General features: G+C 40.7%; 1 protein-coding gene across 1 annotated transcript in view; it reads right to left on the bottom strand.

Moving 5' to 3' along the window:
• SAMSN1 (SAM domain, SH3 domain and nuclear localization signals 1) overlaps positions 1-26,118 on the bottom strand; it is a 126,309-nt gene that overhangs the window by 79,702 nt on the left and 20,489 nt on the right. Inside the window, exons 3-5 of the mRNA XM_038387584.2 lie at positions 18,948-18,988; positions 16,610-16,647; positions 12,518-12,604 (exon numbers count right to left, since the gene is read on the bottom strand). Coding sequence (XP_038243512.1) covers positions 12,518-12,604; positions 16,610-16,647; positions 18,948-18,988 — 166 coding nt within the window. The remainder of the gene's footprint in view (positions 1-12,517; positions 12,605-16,609; positions 16,648-18,947; positions 18,989-26,118) is intronic.

Here is a 26,118-nt window from a genome sequence, read left to right as displayed (position 1 = left end):
GCTGCACAAACATTAAGCAACAATATCATAAGAATGGCCATACTGGATCAGACCAGTGGTTCATCTATCTCAGTAGCTTGTCTTCCAACAGTGGCCAAAGCCAGATACTTTAGAGGGAATGACCAGAACAGTGCAATTATTGAGTGATCCATTTCCTGTTGTCCGGTCCCATCTGGCTGTCAGAGGCTTAGGGACAAAGGATGGGGTTGCCTCCTTGACCACCTTGGCTAATAGCCATTGGTGGACCTATCCTCCACAAATTTATCTAATCGAACCTTTATCTAATTCTTTTATGAATGCAGTTATACTTCTGCCATTGTGTGACAAAGTACTTCCTTTTCTTTGTTTTAAACCTTCTGCCTATTAATATCCTCAGGTGACCTCTGGTTCTTGTGTTATGTGAAGGGATAAATACAGAGGTGAAAGTAAGTCGAGTCACTTAACGGTGCTCTGGGGCCAGCTCTGGCCTCCAGAAGGGGCGGGGCCTAGGGCAGAAGGGGTGGGGTTGAGGGGTCAGAGCCAGCCCCAGAGCTCCCTGTAAGGTAAGTGTCCCCCCCAGGGTAGCAGCAGCAGCTCAGGGCTCTGGGGGCTATTTAAAGGGCCTGGGGTTCCAGCCACTGCTGGGGGCCCCAGGCCCTTTAAATTGCCCCCTGGGGAAGCCAGGCTGCCCCAGTACGATGCACCGGCCGTACTGGGTGTACAGGCTTACTTTCACCTCTGGATAAATAACACTTCCTGGTTCACTTTCTCCACACCATTCACAATTATATAGACCTCTCTCATATCACTCACATCCCTAATCGTCTCTTTTCCAAGCTGAACAATCCCAGTCTTTTCTCTCTCTCTCTCCTCATATGGAAGCTTTTCCATAACCCTAATCATTTTGGTTGCATTTCTCTACACTTTTTTCCATTTCTAATATATCTTTTTTGAGTTGAGGTGACCAGAACTTCATGCAGTATTCAAGGTGTGGGTGTTCCATGGATTTATATAGTGGCATTATGATATTTTCCATCTGAATATCTATCCCTTTCCTAAAGGTTCCTAATATTGGTAGCTTTTTGACAACTGAGCAGATGATTTCATAGATTCATAGATACTAAGGTCAGAAGGGACCATTCTGATCATCTAGTCCGACCTCCTGCACAACGCAGGCCACAGAATCTCACCCACCCACTCCTACGAAAAACCTCACCTACGTCTGAGCTATTGAAGTCCTCAAATCGTGGTTTAAAGACTTCAAGGAGCAGAGAAGCCTCCCTCAAGTGACCTGTGCCCCATGCTACAGAGGAAGACGAAAAACCTCCAGGGCCTCTTCCATTCTGCCCTGGAGGAAAATTCCTTCCCGACCCCAAATATGGCAATCAGCTAAACCCTGAGCATATAGGCAAGATTCACCAGCCAGGTACCACAGAAAATTCTTTCCTGGGTAACTCAGATCCCATCCATCTAATATCCCATCTCAGGGGATTAGGCCTATTTACCCTGAATATTTAAAGATCAATTAATTTCCAAAATCACATTATCCCATCATACCATCTCCTCCATAAACTTATGAGTAGAATCTTAAAGCCAGATAGATCTTTTGCTCCCACTGCTTCCCTTGGAAGGCTATTCCAACACTCCTCTGATGGTTAGAAACTTCGTCTAATTTCAAGTCTAAACTTCCTGGTGGCCAATTTATACCCATTTGTTCTTGTGTCCACACTTTTGCTGAGCTGAAATAATTCCTCTCCCTCTCCTGTATTTATCCCTCTGATATATTTATCGAAAGCAATCATATCTCCCCTCAACCTTCTTTTAGTTAGGCTAAACAAGCCAAGCTCCTTAAGTCTCCTTTCATAAGACAAGTTTTCCATTCCTCGGATCATCCTAGTACCCCTTCTCTATACCTGCTCCAGTTTGAATTCATCCTTTTTAAACATGGGAGACCAGAACTGTACACAGTATTCCAGGTGAGGTCTCACCAGTGCCTTGTATAATGGTACTAAAACCTCCTTATCCCTACTGGAAATGCCTCTCCTGATGCATCCCAAAACCTCATTAGCTTTTTTCACAGCCATATCACATTGGCAGCTCATAGTCATCCTATGGTCAACCAATACTCCAAGCTCCTTCTCCTCTTCTGTGACTTCTAATTGACGCGTCCCCAGCTTATAACTAAAATTTGTGTTATTAATCCCTAAATGCATAACCTTACACTTCTCTCTATTAAATTTCATCCTATTACTATTACTCCAGTTTACAAGGTCGTCCAGATCCTCCTGTATAATAACCCGATCCTTCTCTGAATTGGCAATACCTCCCAGCTTTGTATCATCTGCAAACTTTATTAGCACACTCCCACTTTTTGTGCCAAGGTCAGTAATAAAAAGATTAAATAAGATTGGTCCCAAAACTGATCCCTGAGGAACTTCACTGGTAACCTCCCTCCAGCCTGACAGTTCTCCTTTCAGTAGGACCCATTGCAGTCTCCCCTTTAACCAATTCCTTATCCACCTTTTGATGTTCATATTGATCCCCATCTTCTCCAATTTAACTAATAATTCCCCATGTGGCACGGCATCAAATGCCTTACTGAAATCTAGGTAAACTGGATCCACTGCATTTCCTTTATCTAAAAAATCTGTTACTTTTTCAAAAAAGGAGATCAGGTTGGTTTGGCACGATCTACCTTTTGTAAAACCATGTTGTATTTTGTCCCATTTACCATTGACTTCAATGTCCTTAACTAATTTCTCCTTCAAAATTTTTTCCAGGACCTTGCATACTACAGATGTCAAACTAACTGGCCTGTAGTTACCCGGATCACTTTTTTTTCCTTTCTTAAAAATATTAGCAATTCTCCAATCATTCGGTACTACTCCTGAGTTTACAGATTCATTAAAAATTCTTGCTAATGGACTTGCAATTTCAGGTGCCAATTCCTTTAATATTCTTGGATGAAGATTATCTGGGCCCCCCGATTTAGTCCCATTAAGCTGTTTCAGTTTCGCTTCTACCTCAGATATGGTAATATCTACCTCCATATCCTCATTCCCATTTGTCATGCTACCATTATCCCCAAGATCCTCTTTAGCCTTAAAGACTGAGGCAAAGTATTTGTTTAGATATTGGGCCATGCCTAGATTATCTTTAACCTCCACTCCATCCTCAGGTGTTTAGCGGCCCCACTTCTTCTTTCTTAGTTTTCTTCTTATTTATATGGCTATAGAACCTTTTACTATTGGTTTTAATTCCCTTTGCAAGGTCCAATTCAACTCGACTTTTAGCCTGTCTCACTTTACCCCTACATGTTCTGACCTCAATAAGGTAGCTTTCCTTACTGATCCCTCCCATCTTCCACTCCCTGTATACTTTCTGCTTCTTCTTAATCACCTCTCTAAGATGCTTGCTCATCCAGCTTGGTCTACAACTCCTGCCTATGAATTTTTTCCCCTTTCTTGGGATACAGGCTTCCGATAGCTTCTGCAGCTTTGATTTAAAGTAATCCCAGGCCTCCTCTACCTTTAGATCCATAAATTCTTCAGTCCAATCCACTTCCCTAACTAATTTCCTTAATTTTTGAAAGTCAGCCCTTTTGAAATCAAAACTCTAGTTGCAGATTTATTTTTGTTAATCCTTCCATTCAGTTTGAACTGAATTAGCTCATGATCACTTGAGCCAAGATTATCCCCTACAATCATTTCTTCTATGAGGTCCTCGCTACTCACCAAAATTAAATCTAAAATGGAATCCCCTCTAGTCGGTTCAGCAACTACTTGATGAAGGAATCAATCAGCTAGTGCATCTAGGAAAATCTGAGCCCTATTATTATTACTAGCAATGGTCCTCCAGTCTGTATCTGGGAAGTTAAAGTCTCCCATGATAATGCAGTTTCCATTAGTATTTACTTTATTAAAAACATTAAAAAGGGCTCTATCCATGTCCAAATTAGATCCCAGAGGTCTATAGCAAACCCCAAGCACTGTCGTAGGAGAGGCTCTACTAGTTATCTTCCCCAATGTAATTTTTGCCCAGACTGACTCTGTCTTATCCATTGCATCGCTTCTTATTTCTTTACATTCTGCCTCATCATTGATATACAATGCTACTCCACCACCTTTACCTTTATTTCTGTCTTTCCTAAACAGCACATACCCTTCAATACCTGTAGTCCAGTCATGACTACTATTCCACCATGTTTCTGTTATCCCTATAATATCTGGTTTCACTTCCTACACCAGTAGCTCTAGTTCCTCCATTCTGTTACCTAGGCTCCTCGCATTGGTGTACAAACATCTTAATTTTTGCTGTTTGGCCTCGCTCACATTTTGTACCCTATTAGGCACAGTCATTCTACAGCCAAAATAACCTATTAGACTGGTATCCACACTGCCTTGCTCCTTATATACATTCTCCTACCCACAGCTGTATCCTTTCTTACTTCATCTTCTTCCCTCTCAATGCTAAAATCTGGCATGGAGATTACCTGGACATCTCCCAACCATCTCCCCCAAATTCCTAGTTTAAAGCTCTCTTTATCAGTTGTGCCAGCCTCCATCCTAGAAATCTATTTCCTTCCCTACTCAGATGAAGTCCATCCCGAGAGATCTGTCCTCTGTCCATGATGAGTCAACAGTCATCTCATCTGTTGATGGCTTAGGCAGTGGTGCTATAAGGAGTGGTGCACATAAGCACTGCGTAAGTCATCTTGATGAGATGACTGTTGACAGTCATAATCTTGTCACTCCTTTGTTGCCCTTCTCTAGAAACAGGCAAGATCTCACTAAAGATCACCTGAGCCTCGATTTCCTTAAGCGTCTTCCCCAGCCTAGCATAGTCTCCCTTAATACTTTTCAGCGAGAATCTAGCCATATCATTTGTTCCCACATGAAGGATAATTAGGGGATTCTTTCCCACTCCCTTTAGGATATTTTTCAACCTCAGGTCTACATCCTGTATCTTAGCACTTGGAAGACAGCACACCCTTCTATTCTCTGGATCAGCTCTAGTTACAGGCTTGTCTATTCTTCTCAATAAAGAGTCCCCGATCACATAGACCTGCCTTTTCCTGGTGACTGTGCTATTCTCCAGTCTCTCCCCTGTTCCCTCTGGCTGCAAGTTCTTTCCATTCCTATTTTCCCTTATAATCCTCTTCAACCCATCCTGTATCCTCCTGGGGCTCATATTTGCTGTAGTCTCCCTTGACTCTTCCCCTTTTCCTATAGGACTAGCCTCTCTTCTCTTCCTTGCCCTTCCACCTTCAGCAACTACCTGCTGAGCCCCTTCTTCATTTTCCAACTCTGCAAACCTGGTCCTAAGCTCTATTTCTCCTTCACTAGCCCATCTTTTCCTCTGCCTGGTTCTTTTAGTCACATGCTTCCACTGACCATGTTCCTCATCCAGTCTCCCCTCAGACTTCCCCAGCCCTGCTTCCATCTGCAAGTCTGAGCTTTTCCCTTCAGATACCTCATATCTTCGCTCCATCATCTGCTCAAACCCCTTCGTAAACTCAACCAGACTTTCCACTTGCATCTCCAGACCTCAGATCTTTTCCTCCATCAGCTCTATCAGATGGCATTTCATGCAGAAAAAACTCTTACCAGGTCCCCCCTCCAGGATCATGTACATACCACAGCTTCCACATCCAGTCATCCCCATTGTGTCTTCCACTACAGGAGTCACTCCCACAGCTGCCTCCGTATCCATCATAGCTTTCCCACCTAAATCCTGTTAATCTGGGAAACACAAGCCACACCAAAAAGACCATCCCCCACAGCAAAAACAAACTCCAAACAAGCACCACAATACAAACACCTCTTACAAACTCCCACTTAAATTCCCCTGTTTACAGCTCTGTTTGCTAGCTCCTCTGCCGCTGCAGCTGTCAGAGAACTATCCAATGACTCCGAGATCTCTTTTTTGAGTGGTAACAACTAATTTAGGACCCATGTTTTTGTATATGTAGTTGAGATCATGTTTTCATATGTGCATTACTTTGCATTTATAACACTGACTTTCATCTGCCATTTTGTTGCCTCGTCACCCAGTTTTGTAAGATCCCTTTGTAGCCCTTCACAGTCAGCTTTGAATGTAACTTTATCTTAAGGAATTTTGTATCGTTTGCAAACTTTGCCACCTCACTGTTTACACCCTTTTCCAGATCATTTATGAATACGTTGAACAGCACTTGTCCCAGTACAGATTCTAGGGAATCCTACTATTTCTCTCCAATGTGAAAACTGGCCATTTGTCCCTACCTTTTGTTTCCTATCTTCTAATCCAGTGGTTCCCAAACTTTTTTAGCCACTTGTGCAGGGAAAGCCCCTGCCGTGCCGTGCCAGTTTGTTTACCTGCCGTCTCCACAGGTTCGGCCGATTGCGGCTCCCACTGGCCGCGATTCGCTGCTTCAGGCCAATGGGGGCTGGTGGAAGCGGCGGCCAGTACGTCCCTCGGCCTATGCCACTGGGAGCCGCGATCGGCCGAACCTGTGGAGGCAGCAGGTAAACAAACTGGCCCGGCTGGCCCAGCAGGGGCTTTCCCAGCACAAGCGGTGGAACAAGTTTGGGAACCACTGTTCTAACCAGTTATTGATCTCTGAGATGGCTTTCCCCCTTATCCCAGGACTGCTTATTTTGCTTAAAAGCCTTTGGTGAGGGACCTTGTCAAAGGCTTTCTGCAAGTTCAAGTACCCTATATCCACTGGATCACCCTTGTCCACATGTTTGCTGATACCCTTGAGAATTCTAACAGATTGGTGAGGCACAATTTCCCTTTACAACAGCCATGTTAAATCTTTCCCAACAAATTGTGTTCATTTGTATGTGTGATAATTCTGTTCTTTACTATAGCTTCAACCAATTTGCTTGGTACTGAAGTCAGGCTTACTGGCCTGTAATTGGCAGGATCACCTCTGAAGCCTTTTTTAAAAATTGGCATTACAGTAGCTATCCTTCAGTCATCTAATAAACAGGCTGATTTAAGGGATAGTTACATAACACAGTTAGTAGTTCTGCAATTTCATATTTGAGTTCCTTCAGAACTCTGGGGCAAATGCCATCTGGTCCTGGTGACTTATTGTTTAATTTATCAATTTGTTCCAAAACCTCCTCTACTGACACCTCAATTTGGGACAGTTCCTCAGATTTGTCACCTAAAAAGAATGGATCAGGTGTCGGAATCTCCCATCCGCTACAGTGAAGACTGATACAAAGAATTCGTTTAGCTGCTCCACAGTGGCCTTGTCTTCCCTGGATGCTCCTGTAGCACCTCAATCATCCAATGGCTTCACTGATGATTTGGGAGGCTTCCCATTTCTGGTGTATTTAAAAAAATTGTTGCTGTTTGTTTGTGTGTCTTTTGCTAGTTGTTCTTCAAAGTCTTTTTTGGCCTGCCAAATTAAACTTTTGCACTTGACTTGCTAGAGTTTATGCTCCTTTCTATTTTCTCCAGTAGGACTTGGCTTACAATTTTTAAAGGATGTCTTTTTGTTTCTAACTGGCTCTTTTGCTCTGTTTTTTAACCCTGGTGGAATTTTTTTTCTCTTACTATTTTTTCTAATTTGGGGTTTACATTTAAATTGAGTCTCTATTATGGTGCTTTTTTAAAAAGTTTCCATGCAGTTTGCAAATATTTCACCCAGAAAGTAGTCAGGAAGTATGGTTCAAAGTCCACTGAAGGCAACAAAAAGACTCCCATTGATTTCTGTAGATCAGGCCTATACAGCTCTATTTTCCAGGTACTTAAGAGTTTAGCTTAAATCAATGAAACCAAGGAAATTCAGAGCTAAAACTAGCACGCTGTCCTCACCTTACCCTGTTGTGTCTAGGTAAGAGGATTTTAGAACAGTGGATGATCTTCATACCATATGTACTGCCATCCCTTGGACAACAGAATCTGATACAAAGTCAGTCTTTCCTCTTCTAAATGTCTTTGCTTTGCATGGTGTACTCTGAGTGTAGAACTCACCAATTTAGAAATAATCCTTACCTTTATTACTAATAGCTTAGGCTCTGATCCTCCAAAAAATTATGCACCTGCTTAAATAGGCCTGTGTTATGCAGTCCAACCAATCTCTCCAACAAGCTGGCAAATTATGGAGAATGTCTCCTCATAACTAGATCTGGACAATTGATTTTTTTGGTTCAGTGGCCAAACAAGAAAAAAAAAGTTTCAAATGAAACAAAATCTTTCAGTTTGGGGTATTTTTTTTTTTACCAGGCCCACCATCCCTCCCTTCCCCTCCTCTCTTTTGTGTCAAATCTAGATGAATTTCAAAACAAAAAGGTGAAAAGTTTTGTTTTAAAAATGTTGAAATGAAATGTTTTGACTTTTTCAGAATATCCCTTCCCTCCCCCTGCCCATTTTAATTTTGCCAAAATTGTTCACGGAATTGGAGAACATTTTAGGTTAATCCAAAACTACATTCTTTTGTGACTAATCTATGTCCTGAACTTTTTTTGCCCAGCTCTACTCATAACCATGGTCTCTACCTAGCAGCAAGACATCTATTTTCAAAGGGTGCACAATGGGACAGCCCCACAGCACAGAATACAGGGTTTTGACAGTTCTTTCCCAACTTTATTAGGTTTGTTCCCTAACCAAGAATTTACACTTAGTCAAATTTTCTGAAACAAAGAAAGAAAAGAAATAAGCTAAATACATGAAACAGTCACACTTTCTATTAAGGTTTTATTTATATGGGCTTTTAAAGAGTTAATAAATCAGCTGTCATAATTTACAGACATGAACAGTGTGTGTTACAGACTGCTATAAGCACATCAGTAGAAGGTATCATAGATATTACAAAGTTGGGGTCGGCAACCTGCGACACGCAAGCCAAAGGCGGCATGCAAGCTGATTTTTAGTGGCACTCCGCTGCCAGCCAGGGTCCCGCCCAGCTCGCTGCCGGCCCGGGGTTCCGTCCATCCAGTTCGGCAGCAGGATGAGCGCCGGGGCCAGCGGCTGGGACCCCAGACTGGCAGCATGAGCGGCAGACGGAACCCCAGACCGGCAGCCCGCTGAGCTGCTCAGTCCGCTGCCTGTCTGGGGTTCCATCCACTAGCCCCTGCTAGACCGGGTCCTGGCTGCCGGCCCCGCTCAGCTGCTGCCAGTCTGGGGTTCCGTCAGAGGGCCCCTGTAAATATAAAATTTATTACTGGCACGCAAAACCTTAAATTAATGAAGACTTGGCACACCTTCTCAAAGGTTGCTGACCCCTGTAAATAAACCATGGTTATCAGCAATCTTTTAGAGTATGACAACTGACTAACCATTTATTAAAACATCTATTAACCATGTTCTAAGAAACTAATTATAAATGGAACCATATTAGAAAGTGTGAGCCATGAAGGAACAGATGTGTATGTTAGCATCCCTCTGTTCTGATGCTGGTAATATGATAACGTTATTAACTGTAAATGTCTTGCTCCATGTACTATTTTTGGTTTACTTTTTCTTTACTTTTTTTAAAAAAATAAAGAGTTTAAAAAATCAATTAAAAAATCCCATCACAATTTTCTCTTAGAGAACTCCACCAGGCTTCATTGCTTCCTACACAGTGGCTTGTATCATATACTCCCAGATTTCTTCCTAAGCTTCTTTGGATGAGCCCTACAGCTTGCCCATTACTGATTTTACTACTTACCGTGCAAAATGCCCTCAAAAGCACTGGGATTTTGTACAGACTAAATGTAGGTTTTTGTTTTGTTTTAAATTGGGCTTTATAGTTCTGGTCCTACAAGCACGTGCTTATCTTTACACATGTGAGTAAAAGCCAATGTGTTACTCACCTGCTTAAAGTTAAGCAGGCGCCTAAGTGTTCATAGGATCTGGGCCTTAAATCGACATACAGGGGTATTTCATACTGGAAAATGAAAGTACCCTTTAGATGGACAAGTACAAAAGCCTCTAAAAACTACCCAAAATAGTTTGGTTGCTTTATGCTATAATATTTAATCATGTTTGTAAAGGGCTGTTCTCACGCCCAATGCACCATTTCACGGTACATTTTCCAACCTATATTAAACCTGCAGCAGGGATTTAAAACACAGCAACACAAGCTTACCTATTAAATTTTAAACTGGATTTGTTTTTTTTCGCATCCCCTTTCCCCCAAGTCTACTTCGTTTGATAAGGAGGTAGGGATTGTGGGTGCTTCTCTGATGGCATACAGGATAGAAGTCCTTAGAGCAGAACCAGCTGGCAGACAGAATTAGAGCTTTTAAGTGACAAGTTCTTCTACTCTAGCTCCTCCACCAAGGAGCTAGATAAGTGGCGATCAAGAAGCTAGCAGGACATACCAGGTTTGGCTGAGTGAGAAGCCACAAGATATTCTGTGGAACAAAAGCACAGAGAGCACAGACATAGAGCAGAGTGGAGCTGCAGGAGTCTGCTTGTTAAGTACTGTACAATGACCACTTTAAGTCCTGCTGTATCTCTAGCCACCTCTGTTGCCCTTCTCTGGATTCTTGCAGTTAGGAAATATGACAAGATTATTGCCCTGCAATCCCTCCCTCAAGAAACAATCCAACCAAAGGAAATGGGAATTTTGCCTGAATAAGGAGGAGTCTGTAGCTGCATACTTTAAAATATTACAAACAGTGCTCAGAACTGCCTGCAAAAATGCAGAAATGGGTGAAATAGGTTTTCATTTAAAATCCTAGACCTTGTTATTCTACCTTGATCAGTCAATCCATAGACCTTATCCTTTTGCAAAGAGGATGTAAGGGGAAGGAGTGATAATTTACCATCTCTAAGTCCCATTCAGACCAAACAGGTTTTGTGAGAAGGAACTATGCAGGGATTGGGAAAGGGGAAATAAAATTCAGTCTTCAGGCCATGGGCAGGGCAAGGAGCAGCCATACAGATGCTCCATGGTTGCTGACCCAAACCCATGAATAGGAACTAGAGTAGGGGCTGCAAAACTTGTGCATCCCTCTGTGTGTGAGTTTTGTTGATACTAGCTCCACCATTAATGACTTCCCAGGCTTATGGAGAGCCCAGTTCTGCTGGGTATAGAGAATGTGGAGTCCCACCGCATGCACACATCACAACTGACTATTCCCATGCCACAGAACTGTGGCCCAGAGACTTTATTGAGTGAAGTATCCCATTGACTTCACTGGTGCTACTCACATAAGTAAAGTTACCCACTCTGACCCAGGGAGCCAGCAGTGCCAACTGAAAGAAGGCAAACCATACCATATCTCACATTAGGCCTGACATACTCATTGCCCCAACTCACTGTTGTCCTAATCTATGAACTGTCATGTAAGGTACCATATGCAAACTGGTGACAAGCTGGCCATTAATATTATTGTGTGATATATAAAGAACTATAAATACGTGTGGGGAAAAAATGTTTTTAAAAGGCATTTTGCAAGCTGTGCATAAGCCCAGGCTGTCCTAGACAAAGGAAAGTTGTTTCACCCGTTTCCCTGAGTCTTCAATGTACATTGAGCCAGGTAATATTGCAGAGAACAATGAAAAGTACATCTGCCGACAGGGTAAACAAAGCCATCAAGCTAAACAAGAGGGATGGGAAAACTGCTTAACAATTGCAACAGCAGATGGAGCCTGCACCCCCAGGAAGCCTTCCTGGCTCTTGAATCAGAGACAATAGACTTTGGGAAATGTAAGTGGAAGCAGAAAGCCATCCACCATCTCGGGGACACAAGAGGCCAGAGCTCTTGTAATCTGAGAAAGGTGGATCCTTCAGCTGAGGGGGGTTGAAGTCTCTGCACACTGACTATAGGTGAGAAATCTGTTTAGATAAAGATTGTAACCTGCTGAAGTTAAGTTTTAGGCACGAGAAAGTGTGTTTTGTTTCACTTGTAACCATATCAGTGTCTTCTATTCTTACTTATAATCACTTAAACCTATGTTCTTTGTTTAAAAACTTATTGTTGTTACAAAACCATCTCCATGCTGTAAAAAATGTGGGTCTTCAGTTAACCTATCAGGCTGGTATATGTTCTGTCTCTTTGTAGGCTGTGAGCTTAACCTCTGTGAGGGTCCAATGAGAGGGATTGGACACAGCAGAAAGACTTCTCTGGGGAACTCGGAAATTGGGGTTCACTGATTGTTGTTTGCAACACAAGGTTTGGACTGGCAGACTCCTGAAGATTTTGCTAGCAAGGCAGATAAGCTGGAGTATCAGGAAAGAGAAACATATCTTAGCAGCAGCAAAGCTCTCTCTTGCCGTGGCAGTGTGGTAACGCAACTGCTCACGGTTCTAGATGACCTGTGCAAGGCATTACACTTGTACTCAGCTGTTTGCAGAACTGGGCCCTATTCACTGCATTGGGGGTAGGGACATGCTGTGACCCATAGACTACAGGGTGAATATCACCTAGAGTCTGTACTTTGTTTTATTTAAGCTACGTTTTTTCTCTCTCATGGAGGATGTAAATCCAAAGACGGCTTGACAAATTATTTAGACAGATTATTGGTGAAAAATGAGAAAATTTTCTAGGTGCCCTTTAAAATACTTTGTGGAAAATGCAAAATCAGCTGAAATACGTTTAGCAATTACCTTCAAGCTGACAGTGCCTTTTGATGTACGAATCATTCCCAGGCTTCTTGGAATTCTGCCAAAGTGCGCCATTCACATTTTTCCTGTCTAAAGTAAAAGCATCGAAAACATTCACCTGCATTGATATCATATCTGTGAAATAACGGGAAAGTCTATACAATAATCTCAGAATGCAAATCAAAGAAGCCCAACAGTACACTGTAGCATCTGCTCAGAACATGGACATGAATAAATGGCTTTGCCAAAGTGGAAATTTGATGGATTGATTTTAGTGTGGCAGAGTACAATGCATCATCTATTGACATTGCCTGCAGCCTCATGTAACACTGTTTAAACATTATTTAAATTAATTTTAATACTATACTAACTATAACCTCTGTTCTCAAGGCTTTGACATCAGTATTCTGTGGCTTTCCAGATATCTTTTTCTGGTGTAGGATTTATATAAATATTATTTAGATTTATAATGTAATGAACTAGTTAGTGTATATGAGCACCATTATTTCCTTTTGGATGGCATCAGAACTGCCCCAATGTGTATCCTGAGCACTATACTCCTAACACAGATGCCACTTTAGCTCAAATGGGAAGGGCCAGTGCTTTTGAAACAAGAAGATCACACTTCTCTCCCCATGGTAAGCTTCCAAGTGGCCATGGTGTGCAGCATATTGATAGCCATGATGCTCCTAGATGGCCACAGACTTATTACAATATACTGGGCCTCACCCTGCTGTTCCCAGAGAATTTTCATTTTGAAGGTATTAATTGGTTCCATGAAAATGACAGGAATCTGTTATAAATATGGAGCTGAATTCTGTAGTCCAAATAACATTGCTTTTTAAAAAAGCTTTCTTTATGTAAGGTTGCAGAATCAAGTCCACTATGAGTACATATGTTCTAAAAGGGACATTAAATATGGGAGGCTGTAGAACGTTTTGAAATGGGGATTATTTATGACACTATTAAGCAATTCTTCATCCCTAATTCAGTCAGGATACAAAAAAAAATCCTGAATACATAACTACACATTTTCAAAAACTACAGCATAAAATGAATTGCACCTAGCATGGGATATATAATGCAATAAGAAGAGGTTCTATAAATACATTTGGAGCAAGAGAAAGACAAAGGAAAGTGTAGGTCCATTACTTAGCAGGGAAAAGAGATCTAACAACAGATGACATCATGAGGGCTGAGATGTTTAATGCCTATTTTGCTTCAGTCTTCACTAAAAAGGTTAATTGTGATCAAATGCTTAACTCAATTAACATCAGTAAAAAGGCGAAGGAACACAAGCCAAAATAGGGAAAGAACAGGTTAAATAATATTTAGATAAGTTAGATGTATTTAAGATAGCAGCACCTGATGAAATTCATTCTTGATATGTAGGGAACTAACTGAAGCAATCTCTGAACCATTAAGACTAACACGGCTGCTACTGTGAAATCTGAACCATTAGTGGTTATCTTTGAGAACTCGTAGAGATAAGTGAGGTCCCAGCAGACTGGAGAAGGGCAAACATAGTTCCTATCTTTAAAAAGAGGAGCAAAGAGACTCAAGAAATTATAAACAAGTCATCCTAACGTCAATACCTGGAAAGATACTGGAACAAATTATTAAACAATCAATTTGTAAGCACCTAGAAGATAATAGGGTGATAAGTAGTAGCCAACATGGATTTGTCAAGGATAACTCACACCAGACTAACCTAATATCCTTCTTTCATAGAGTTACTAGCCTACTGGATGTGGGGAAGCAGTAGAGGGAATATATCTTAATTTTAGAAAGGCTTTTGGCATAGTCCCACATGACATTCTCATAAGCAAACTAGGGAAGGGTGGTTTAGATGAAACCACTGAGCAGATTGGTGCACAGCTGATAGATAGAACACACTCAGGGCATATTACATTGGCGCAGCTGCATCACTGCAGCGCATCTGGCGAAGATGTATTATGCCAATGGGAGAGCGCACTCCCATCGGCATAATTACTCCACGTCCGCGAGAGATGGAAGCTATGTCGGTGGGAGAGCATCTCCCGCTGACAGCGCAGTGTGGATACCGCTTTAAGTCAATGTTACTTAAGTCATTCCAAGGATGTTGTTTTCACACCCTTGGGCAACATAAATTACATCGACTTAAGCAGTAGTGTAGACCAGCCCTCAAAGAGCACTTATCAATCATTTGCTGTCATATTGGGAGGGTGGATCTAGTGGGGTCCAACAGGGGTCAGTCCTGGGTCTGGTACTATTCAATATTTCCATTAATGACTTGGATAATGGAATGGAGTGTATGTTTATAAAATCTGCAGATAACACCAAAGCTGGCAGGAGTTGCAAGCACTTTGGAAGATAGGACTAGAACTTAAAATGACCTTGATAAATTGAAGAATTGGTCTGAAATCAACAATATGAAATTCAATAAAGATAAGTGCAAAGTACTACCATTTAGGAAGGAAAAATCAAATGCACAACTGCAAAATGGGGAATAACTGGCAAGGCAGTAGTACTACTGAAGAGGATCCAGGGGTATAGTGGATCACAAATTGAATACGAGTCAACAATGTGATGCAGTTTCAAAAAAGGCTAATATTCTGGGGTGTATTAACTTGAGTGACATATGTAAGACAGAGGAGGTAATACCCTATTTGGCACTGGTGAGACCTCAGCTGGAGCACTGTGACCAGTTTTGGGTGCCACGCTTTAAGAAAGATATGGACAAATTGGAGAGACTCCAGAGAAGAGCAACAAAAGTGACAGGGTAAAAAATCTGACCTAGAGAAGAGAGTAAAAAGACAGGATGTGATTAGTCTTGAGAAAAGAGGACTGAGGGTGGAGGGGACCTAATAGTCTTCAGATATGTTAAGGTTCATTATAAAGAGGCTGGTGATCAATTGTTCTCCATGTCCCCTGAAGGCAGAACAAGTGGAAATCAGCTTAATCTGCAGCAAAGGAGACATAGGTTAGATATTAGGAAAAACTTTCTAACTGTAAGAATAATTAAGTACTGAAACAGATTACCAAGGGAGGCTGTGGGAATCCCTGCCACCGGAGGTTTTTATGAACAGGTGAGACTAACACCTGACAGGGATGGACTGGGTATACTTAAGCCTGCCTCAGTGTGGGGGTATTGTCATTCCAAGCTGACCCTGACCCAGCGCCCCCTTGCAGGCAGGTGTGGTGTTGCAGGCTAGCCCTCACTGTGTGTGAGAAAAAAACCCAAGTATCACAAGTACAGACAGACTGTAAGACACTAAAGAGCACCCCCTTTTGGAGGGCTGCACTTGCTAACAGAAAAGCCAAAGTGTAAAAAAAAAAAACCTTTCATCCCAACATTTTAGCTGGGTGATGAGGTCATTCTTAGTCCATCTATCTCCCACCTGAGTCTGCTGCTCACCTCTATCCAGGCTCTTCCCTGGTGGTTCTCTTGGTTCTCGTCTTTGCCCCTGATGTTAGTTGTCTTGCCTCTGCCAGATTAAGATCCTTTTCTAGAGTCAGGGACTGGGGGAGGTCTATCCACGGGGACTCTTCTCCACGGACAGTGGGTGTTACTTGCCAGCCCGGGCTTCCAGCCAGTGTCAAGGAGACCCCCAGCCTTCTTGAATGCCTGCCAACTGCAGTCCTCTGTTTATAAGGCTCCCCTCTGTAGGAGCACCTCTTATAGGCTCCCCATTCAGGTGGGCTCCCCAGAAAGCTCACCCTATAGACTTTCTGCTCAGGCCCTCCTGGGAGCTCCCCTCCTCCGAAGCTTTCTGTCTCCCTCGGGAGTTCTCCTTTAACTGAGCTTGGGTAACCCTTAGTAGGTCCAGGGATTTGTTTACTCATCAGCCACCAGGGCAATCAGTTACCTGCAGTGGGCAGTCACAGGCAGACTGGGTCCTAACTCCCCATAAAGGGCAGCTGCCTTGTGATGGGGATGGACTAGATGAACTCTTGAGCTCCCCTCCATTTCTATGATTTAATTACATGCATTTTTCCTTCTTTGCCGGGGGGGGGCAGGGGGGCTACAACATCACAAAAAGCAAAACTAAGTCTTAACTAAATTTGACTCTGAGCAATCAGCACATACAGAAAATGGTTTAAAATGTTACTAACCAAATGCTTCATTTTCAGACATGGACTTCTGGATGGATCTAAAAGAATTAAAGAAATGTACCATTAGCTGCCATTTAGGAGTTAACAAGTAAAATGAATTGATTCAAATACTGATATTTTCAGACTAATTCTTCAAAGCAGTGTCTATGGATTTAGCTGTGCTACTCCCACTGGTTTTAACTGGAGTTACTCAGCTTTTCTCATACACACAATCACACACTCCATAATGGAGCTTTGAAAATTTATAGACATTTGTTTTGCTAACTGTTATTGTTGGAGTCTCTTTCTGGAATGGAGAAATGTCAATAGTATAGTTAATTAGTCTGTCAAGAAGATAGGAAGTGATATTCTTCCTAGAGATTATCAGAATCATCCCAGAACTGTAAGCCTTTAGAAGCTTAAATTTGCTACCTTGCTAATGGACTGAACCAAAACCTTGGGTCTGAACAGAACTGACTTTAGGATGCCCAAAATCTGGGTCCAAATTTTGCACCTCAATCTCCTATCTAGTTTTTGTATACCTGTATTTGATACTAATATACCTACATACTTCACTAATTCTTTCCACATGCATCCATTTGCAGTCATTTTGCTTTATACATCATCATTAGAAGTGTATACCAAGTTCAATTTAAAAAAATAAATCACTTTGATCAATATGATGATAGTCTGTGAATTAATTTTTTCCATCCTATCCACCTCCCCATAATTAGTAACCTGTGAGCTGTATAATGTTCCACAAAAAACAGACAATTTCTGATCCTTCTGTGGTGATATTATTTGAGTACCAAGATGGTTGAATTGTTCATTATGAAACAATATTTATTCTAAAGTTAACCTTTTTTTAGGTTGAATTAATCGATTTTCTTCTTACTTACTATATTATTTATAAGTATTGACCAAACTTCTGGACTTCCAGATTGCGAGTTGTTCACAAAGTTTTGACTTGGATCATTCACTGGTTTTTTTTTGTATTGTATTGTTGATCACCTGGGTCATGTGTTACTCTTTCTCTCCAGTGATACGAATTACTGAAAAAATTTAACCTTGTCCTAGTCTGCATTTCAAAGTTCTACCATATGTCAGTTAGGGGTGTGTTTTACTGCAATAGTAATACCAGTAAAAGCTCTATCGTGGACACAGTTATACCAATGTCAAGGTGATTTACACACTGATATAGTACTCCCTTTTCAGTACACTATAATCTATACGGCATAAAGCACATTTATACCAGTATAACTGAACCCATGCTAGGAGGGTTGTACCGCTTTAACTACCAGTACCAGTATAATTAAAGTAGACAACCAACATGGGAGTAATGAAAATCACAAATGATGCAGTAGCAATATATGAACAATCATTCATTCTAAAATTCATTACACCTTTGAAACTTGAATATTTTCACAAGGACCTGGTACTTATCAGAATACTGACCAACAACTAGTAGGACCTCACAAATCATAGCACACTTATAAATCAGTATTCTTAGCATTTGACCAGATGTAGAGTAAGACCATTGGCCAACATCATGAAGTTTTCCCTTTGTCTTTGAACACTTTGGTATCTGAATTTCTCAGCTATACTGGTTGGCAACACTTATTCTGAAGTTATTAGAGTCTACATTTAAAAAAGAAAAAAATGCATATGGAGTCCATGGATTTTCATGTCTGTCATAGACAGACAGATGAGCTCTCCTTCAAACGTGCCATTAGATGAGATTTCATTTGAAAGAGACCTCTTTAGCAATGCAATAACCTGGATTCTTAAGCCAACAAAGAATGTTCAGTAAATTCCTCTACTAGCTCCTCACTATATTGTTAGTACTTACTGGTCATTAGCCCAAATCATAACATTGGCTCACATATGACATACTCAAACTATTCTGCTGTCACATAATTACGTTAGAAAATACAGTCTAGTTAATCCAAATCATTTTGCAAACTAATTTTTTATTTGGATTAAACACAACAAAAAACTCCTTCAGAAGATTATTGGGTCAATGGTACAAACATGCTAGAAACTGGGTTACCACTTAAATCTTTCAGAAAAACAGACATATGGTTCAAGCATGCTCTGATTAACAAGGACTCATTGCACTTGATTTTGGATGTCCTGGTTCCTTTATTTTAGGAGGAAGGATTTATGCATATGAACAAACAATGGCAAAAGAACTTTAGTAATGCATTTTGAGCTTGCGACTCACTTTCCAACTTGCAGTACCTTTAGAACATTGATACACCATTAATAATACACATACAATTTATAATAAAAATGACAAGCTAGGAGGTACAGACAAAAATACTGACAATGTATAGAACTTGAAACGATCTCAACTTACTTTTTCTTTCTTGTCAGAGTGTCCTCAAAATCAGAAAATTCCTTTAAAAAGACAGAAAAGCTGGTGTGAAAATGAAGAATGTTTAATCTACATATAATATTCTTCGTATAATATGCTATGAAAGGAGCTATCATATTCTTTTCTATTTGTGTTTATTACATACTAGTATATAAAGTCTTAAATATTTTAGCTTAGGGAGTCACTGTACAATGGGAAAGATAGGTAGTCAAACTCTAGGTGGCTTGGTTTTCAGGGGCTTGAACATATACACCTTCTATTGAGTGCACAAGACTCTGAAATTGACACTTCCAAGTATAATATCTCTGAAAAATCAGCCCGCATTACCCTTATCAGCCAGCAAATGCCATATTTGCTGAACAATGTGATTCCTAGAAATATCCTCCTAAAAAGTACAAAATAACCATATGTGTTAGGAGGATATAGTAATTGCCTATTGCAATAGAATGTGGCTTTCGAAGGGAGCAGAAAGATGCAAGTTGTGGCATCTCTTATTACATGCATGGAAAGTCAGTGCATAAAAAGACAACAAGAAATTCTGGGGGGTGAATTCTCTCTTTAAGTTAGTTGGACCCACCCTGGTCTTGAACTAAAGCTTAACTTCAGGAAAGGCCACAGAAGACAAGCTAGAATAGAACAGAATCTCTCATCAAAATACTATTTTGATACCTCTTTATATAGAACATTGAGAATATAAATCAATTTCATGTCTGTGTTGGAAGCACAAAATGAGGTAAAATACCTGTGATTTACCCTATTCCTACTGGGCACACAGTGATACATCCTAAAGAAGAAAAAGTAATATATAACTTTACAGCTGTTCCCCCCATATTTTCATTGTATTTTATTTCATTTAACCTTCTTCATATAATGGCATCTATGTTTTTATATTGTGATCAACACCATGGAATCTAGGCATTTCATCCATGACATTTAATATATAAACCTTCTGAAGGGTTTTACTATAGGAGGGGGCAATACAGATGTGGAATTTATGTATTAAATGATTTGTTACACACTTTTCATGTCTCTTTTGAAAGGTGAGTTAAAGGGAATGCTTTCATATAGATTGTGTGGGATTATATTAGCTGGGGTAGAAGGTTCTATTAATGCCCTGGCATTTTGATTATTATATGTGCCATTTTTAAAATAATGTTTATGTATCTGGAGATTTGTTCACTAGTGCAATGCACAAATCAAAACAGTAAACAATGTTCAATTTTTGCTTTGAAATACTGCATGCAATTTAAGATGAATGTGTTGTGGATTAAAGAACATTTCAGTCTTGGGATGCTCATATGAGGCTGTTCAGTAGCTCTAAGAGAAACGGAGTCATTAAATTAGACTCAGATCCTAACACACAGAAGTCCACATCACAAACCAGAATTAATGAATGCACTTTCAACTCAGGCAAGATCTAGAATTTAACCAGATAAAAGATTACCTTTTTTAATGTTCCAAATTTGCTACTTCATCACAGTACCTATCGGGAAAAGATACTGTGTTCCACACAAAGTGCTATATGAAAGACTAGGGAAAGCTCAGAGGTGTTAATTGTAATGCTGTTATGCTGCTGTCTCGATAGAGGTGTAGACAAAACTCTGAAAAAGATCTGTTTACTCCCCCTCACTCCCCATATACACGGTAAATCCAGAGAGGTTGACAGAGTAACTTATCTGAGAGATTCCTTTGGAGGCATGGTACCAACAACTGCTGTAACATATTGAAACATTTTGATTTTTCAATAATGTTCATAGAAGAATTGTGTTTGGGTGTCAGAGACCTTAGGTCAATATTATTAAGGATAAAATGCCCTCCAAATCCTTAGGAGGTTTCTGCCTCAAGCTGAACTGCAGCTCTGCCTTTGCAGTAACTGTCCTAAAAAGAACTTTGTAAACCAGAATCCATCTATTTGCTGTGATGTCAACTGAGAGACTATATTAACATAAGAGGCTCCTAATTCACTCATTGGGAAATATGGGAAGATTAATCCCAATGGAATATTTTGAGAATACTTGAAATTAGCTGGTCGGACTACACCAAACTTCAACTTATCCCCCCAAACAGAAATTAATTATATTAGTTAAAATTTATTGTATTATAATTCTAAACAATTATTAATAAATTTGCATATTTTAAAGCCAGAAGCCTGACATAGAACATTCCTTCATTCTCCATTGGCACTGAACATGAAAATGTAGGTACAGATGTTTGCCTTATGATTTCAGATCTATGCTTTAACAATAGTTTATTTAAATCTACCTAGATGTTTATATGCGGTTACATGGTTTTGCAGGTATGTTCATTGGACATACTGCAACAGTGACTAAATATTAAAGTATGGACATCATCATCATCATCATGTTCCTATTACGCCTCTGGCATTTAGGGCGGTGACGAAGCTCCTCCACTCCTGTCTGTTTCTGGCAAATCTTACAATAGTTCCCCAGCTGTGCCCCACATTTTTCAGCTCAGCTTCCACAGCTCTTCGCCACATTGTTTTTGGGAAGCCTCATTTTCACTTGCCTTTAGGGGTCCATCTTAATGCTACTCTATGATGGAATCAGTTTCCATCCAAAGCACATGACCAATCCATCTCCAGCACCTCCTGGCAATGATGGTGCTCAGATCCTCTTGTTTGCACTGTGTCAATAGATCTTGGTTGGAGATTGTTCTGGCCCAAAAGATACGGAGGATTTTTCTGAGGCAGGTTATATGGAATGAAGACCATTTGGACCTATCATACTTTCTCATTCCCTGGCATTCTGCATTATAAAGTAGTGTTGAAAGCATGCAGCTCTGATAAATCTTGAGTTTGGTTTTGGTGTTGTATTTTAATGATTTCCAGACTGTATTTAAGCTCCTGAAGGTGTTTCTGGCTTTATTGATTTTTGATTGACTGGCTTGTTCCACCATCCTGGCTGATGGTGCTGCCCAAGTACGTGAATGTTTCTACGTTGGTGGGAACATAATCCTCTATCTGTATTGGTGATGGTGAGACAATATTAAAGGTCATGATATCTGTCTTATTACGGTTGATTTTCAGTCCAATTTGCTGGCTGAATGCAGTTGAGTTGCTTTTTCTTGTATGTGGTGTTGGATATGTGATAGGAGAGCGACACCACCTGCAAAGTCCAGGTCTTCAAGGGTTGAGAAGAGTATTCATTTAATGCCTCTTTGCTTGTCTTCTGTTGTACGTCGCATTACTCAGTCAATGGCAATGTTGAAAAGGATTGTAGACATGACACACCCCTGACGTACTCCTGTTTTGACTTCAAAACTGAGCTTACTGTGATCAACACTGCATGAAAAGTTGAAATAAAAGCTTTTGATGACATTGATTATACGGAAAGGAATTCCATATGCCCACAGAACACGTCATAGGCTGGTCCTGTGAATGCTATCAAAAGCCTTCTCAAAGTCTATGAAATGTATGTAGAGTTGCCATTGCCATTCTAAGCACCATTCTATTATGTTTCATAGAATGAAGATCTGGTCTGTATATCCACACCCTTTCCGAAAACCAGTTTGTTCTTTTCTGAGAACACTATCAATTGCCTCTGATATATGCTGGACTATGATCTTACACAATACTTTGCTTGGCACAGATAAAAGTGTGATACCACACAAGTTATTACGATCACAGAGTTCCTTTCTTTGGTATCTTCACTATAACCCCATTGGTTCACTCATCTGGCACTTTTTCCCTATTACAGACTGATGTAAATAGAGGGGAAGGACAGATGCTGCTAATTTAGGATTTACCTTGAAAAATTCTGCATTCAAGTTATCCTTGCCAGGAGCTTTCCCATTTTTTAAGGATTTGATGGCTTGAATGATCTCTTCCTTAGTTGGGGTGTCTGTGTTGATATCAAGATCTTCTTCTGCCTCCTGGGTGTTTGCTTCCTCTTTAGGTGGCTCCCTGTTCAGCAATTCTTTGAAAAGCTCTGTCCAGCACATTTCTCGTTCTTTTTCAGTTGTTAATAGGTGGTGTTGTTTGTTCCTGATGAGAGTATTTGTTGGTGTCTGCCGTTTACCACTGATAATCCACGTCATCTTGTAGACAGTTCCTTTTTCACCACGAGCAGTGGCACCCTCTGCTTGTGTTAACAGATTATCAATATAATGCCGTTTGTCTGCCCTCATAAGGCGTTTGACCTCCCGGTATGCCTTGCTATGCTGCTCGTATTTGTCCTTTAGCTTCTGGGATTTTGTGTCTAAAACTTTTTTCTTCAGGGCTCGTCTGGTTTTTATGGTGTTCCATGTGCTGGGTGTAATCCACTCCTTCTTTCTCTTCTGCCTGAAGCTAGGCTTCACTGCTCTGTTTATAAATTGCTGTTACTTTGTCCCACTTCTTGTTGATCTCCTCATCCGCATTCCCCTTCTCTTCATCAAGGTCTGCAAGTGCTTGAAACCTGTTCTTTAATTGCAGAACAAAGGCTTTCTGTATTTCAGGGGACTTTAGCTTGTCAATTTCATAACGTCTATGTCCCTTGTTTGGTGGGCCCACACGTCTCAGTTTTAGCTTGATGGAGGCTGCCACAAGGTGGTGGTCACTGCCAACATCTGCACCCTTCTCACTTTCACATCTGTCAGTGAGCGTCACCATTTGCCATTGATTGTGATATGGTCAGTCTGGTTCTTAACTTATCTTAAAGTATGGTAGTGGTCTGCAAAAGACCATATAAAAATTGTACCTTCTTACTGAACAGACCTGCTTCTTGTCATGGCTGAGTCAGACTGGCTTACTTTAGGCACAAAAATAAATAATTATTGTTTGCACTGCAAAATCAATGCAGCTGTGGAAGGGAGCTGGATTTTCACCAGCATATGAGCAAGATTTCTGGCTATATTCTAATTGCAGAATCTTTATTATTGGTGATATATGAAGCACAAAGAACACAACTTGATTTTCAATTCCAGAGTTTGCAGGGTTGGCAATTAGAAACAGCATATTTTCACTTGCAAATGAAGCAAATACAATGTAGAAGTCTTTGAGAGAGCCAGTAGGAAACTGCGTGGTGTCACCTTTTACAGTCCCTTTTCAAAACACAGTCACATTTAAAATTCCTACAAACAAATTTGAAGATAAAAATATAATATCTGCCTCAAATTTTTATTTACTATATAAATTAAATCAGTATTATAAAAAAGCTGTAATGTGTATTCCTGTAAATGCAGAAATATTCATGGCTAGTAAGTACAGTCCTCCCTGAGAGTATAGAACACTGCTGATGTATTTTGTACATAAATTCCTCGCACACATGAGCTCAAAGCAATTTGTTATGAATAAAGCCCTTGCTTATATGCTTTCATTAAATAACTCTGAAAGGAGGACATTATAACCATTGAATTTTTAAAAAGGGGGGGTTTCCTCTGATGCTTACTAGTTAACAAATACCTGGCACAGCTTGATTCCTCTATAGTTGTGATGAGAGTGGTGATCAAGTTAGGCAACTAGCTCTCTCCCCAGTGCCTCTGAAATCCAATGCCAATTATAATATTGCAGATTAATGAAGGTATAATGATAAATTGTGATTGTGCTGGCAATAATTTTGAAAGACTGATAAGTTATTTGGCACTTTTCTGATATACTGGGCAGTCTATCATATCATGGTCAGTAGCTGACGAACATGTGGAACTCTAGAGATTCTTGACAATTGCGAGCTGACAGAAAATATATGAAAAAAGTCTTTGTGATGAAAACATTCTCAAAGGGCTTAAGAAATAAATCAGCTGATCAGGTATGACAGTAAGACACTAAGCTATGTAAGGTACTGGTAATACGGAACAACAGATTCATCACTAATAAGTAGGGCCCTACCAAATTCATGGCCGTGAAAAATGTGTCACGGACCGTGAAATCTGGTCTTTTGTGGGCTTTTACCCTATATTATACAGATTTCATGGGGGAAACCAGCATTTCTCAAATTGGGGGTTCTGACCCAAAACGGAGTTGCATGGGGATTGCAAGGTTATTTTAGGGGGGTTGCAGTATTGCCACCCTTACTTCTGTACTGCCTCCAGAGCTGAATGGCTGGAGAGTGGTGGCTGTTGGCCAGACGCCCAACTCTGAAGGCAGCACCCTGCCACCAGCAGCACAGAAGTAAGAGTGGCAATACCATACCATGCCACTTCTGCGTTGCTGCCTTCAGAGCTGGGCTCCCGGCCAGCAGCTGCCGTTCTCCAGCTGCCCAGCTCTGAAGGCAGCACCGCCACCAGGAGCAGCACAGAAGTAAGGGTAGCAGTATCACAACACCCCTACAATAACATTGGAAACCCCCACAACTCCTTTTTCAATCAGGACCCTTACAATTACAACACTGTGAAATTTCACATTTAAATAGCTGAAATCATGAAATTTACATTTTTAAAATCCCATGAGAATGAAATTGACCAAAGTGGGCTGTGAATTTGGTAGGGTCCTACTGATAAGATACCCATTATGATCCCCTCCCACTTTAACCTCAGTTACCTATCAGTGGCCAGATACCATTTCTGAAAAAGAAACTCAGTAAGTGACATTCAGGCCCCCTTAACGTTTGCCATTCATACACATGCAAAATAACACTGAAAAATTTTTAGTTCTTCTTATTGCTGCAGCACCCAGTGCTGTGCAGTCGGCAAACACAGTTAACAGGCCATTCCCCTAACAAACTTACAGTTGAAAGACACAGCAGGTACAATGGAGCATAACACAATACAACATGAACACAGAACGATGTGGGAGCATTCTAGTCAGAATGCTTCACAGGCTGGGTAGGTCTTTAGAAGTTTGTGAAGGAAGCAAGCATGGGTATATGCCCCTAACTCTTTCCCCTGAAACACCACTACATGGCTTCAATTAGCAGAGGAACTCCACAAGTTTTGCCACAACAGTTCCATATCTGGGGCAGAATGTGGCAGCACAACTACAGTTATAACACTTATTATGGCAGACAAGACTCCCACAAGAAAAGAATTATGCAGTGTTTAAAAAAGGCAAGGGGGGCAGGAGTTAACTATTACAAGGTTCAGGTGACTTTTTAAATGTATTTAGCTTTATACAAAAGAGAAAAGATGTGCCCATCAAAGGCTCTAGGCACACCTGCCATAGATTACAAAAACAGAACCAGCTGAACACAATACTCCCCTCCTTCTACAAAACTGATTC

The sequence above is a fragment of the Dermochelys coriacea genome, chromosome 1, assembly GCF_009764565.3.
Source record: "Dermochelys coriacea isolate rDerCor1 chromosome 1, rDerCor1.pri.v4, whole genome shotgun sequence".
Classification (NCBI taxonomy): domain Eukaryota; kingdom Metazoa; phylum Chordata; order Testudines; family Dermochelyidae; genus Dermochelys; species Dermochelys coriacea.
This window is presented reverse-complemented; position numbering and strand designations above follow the sequence as displayed.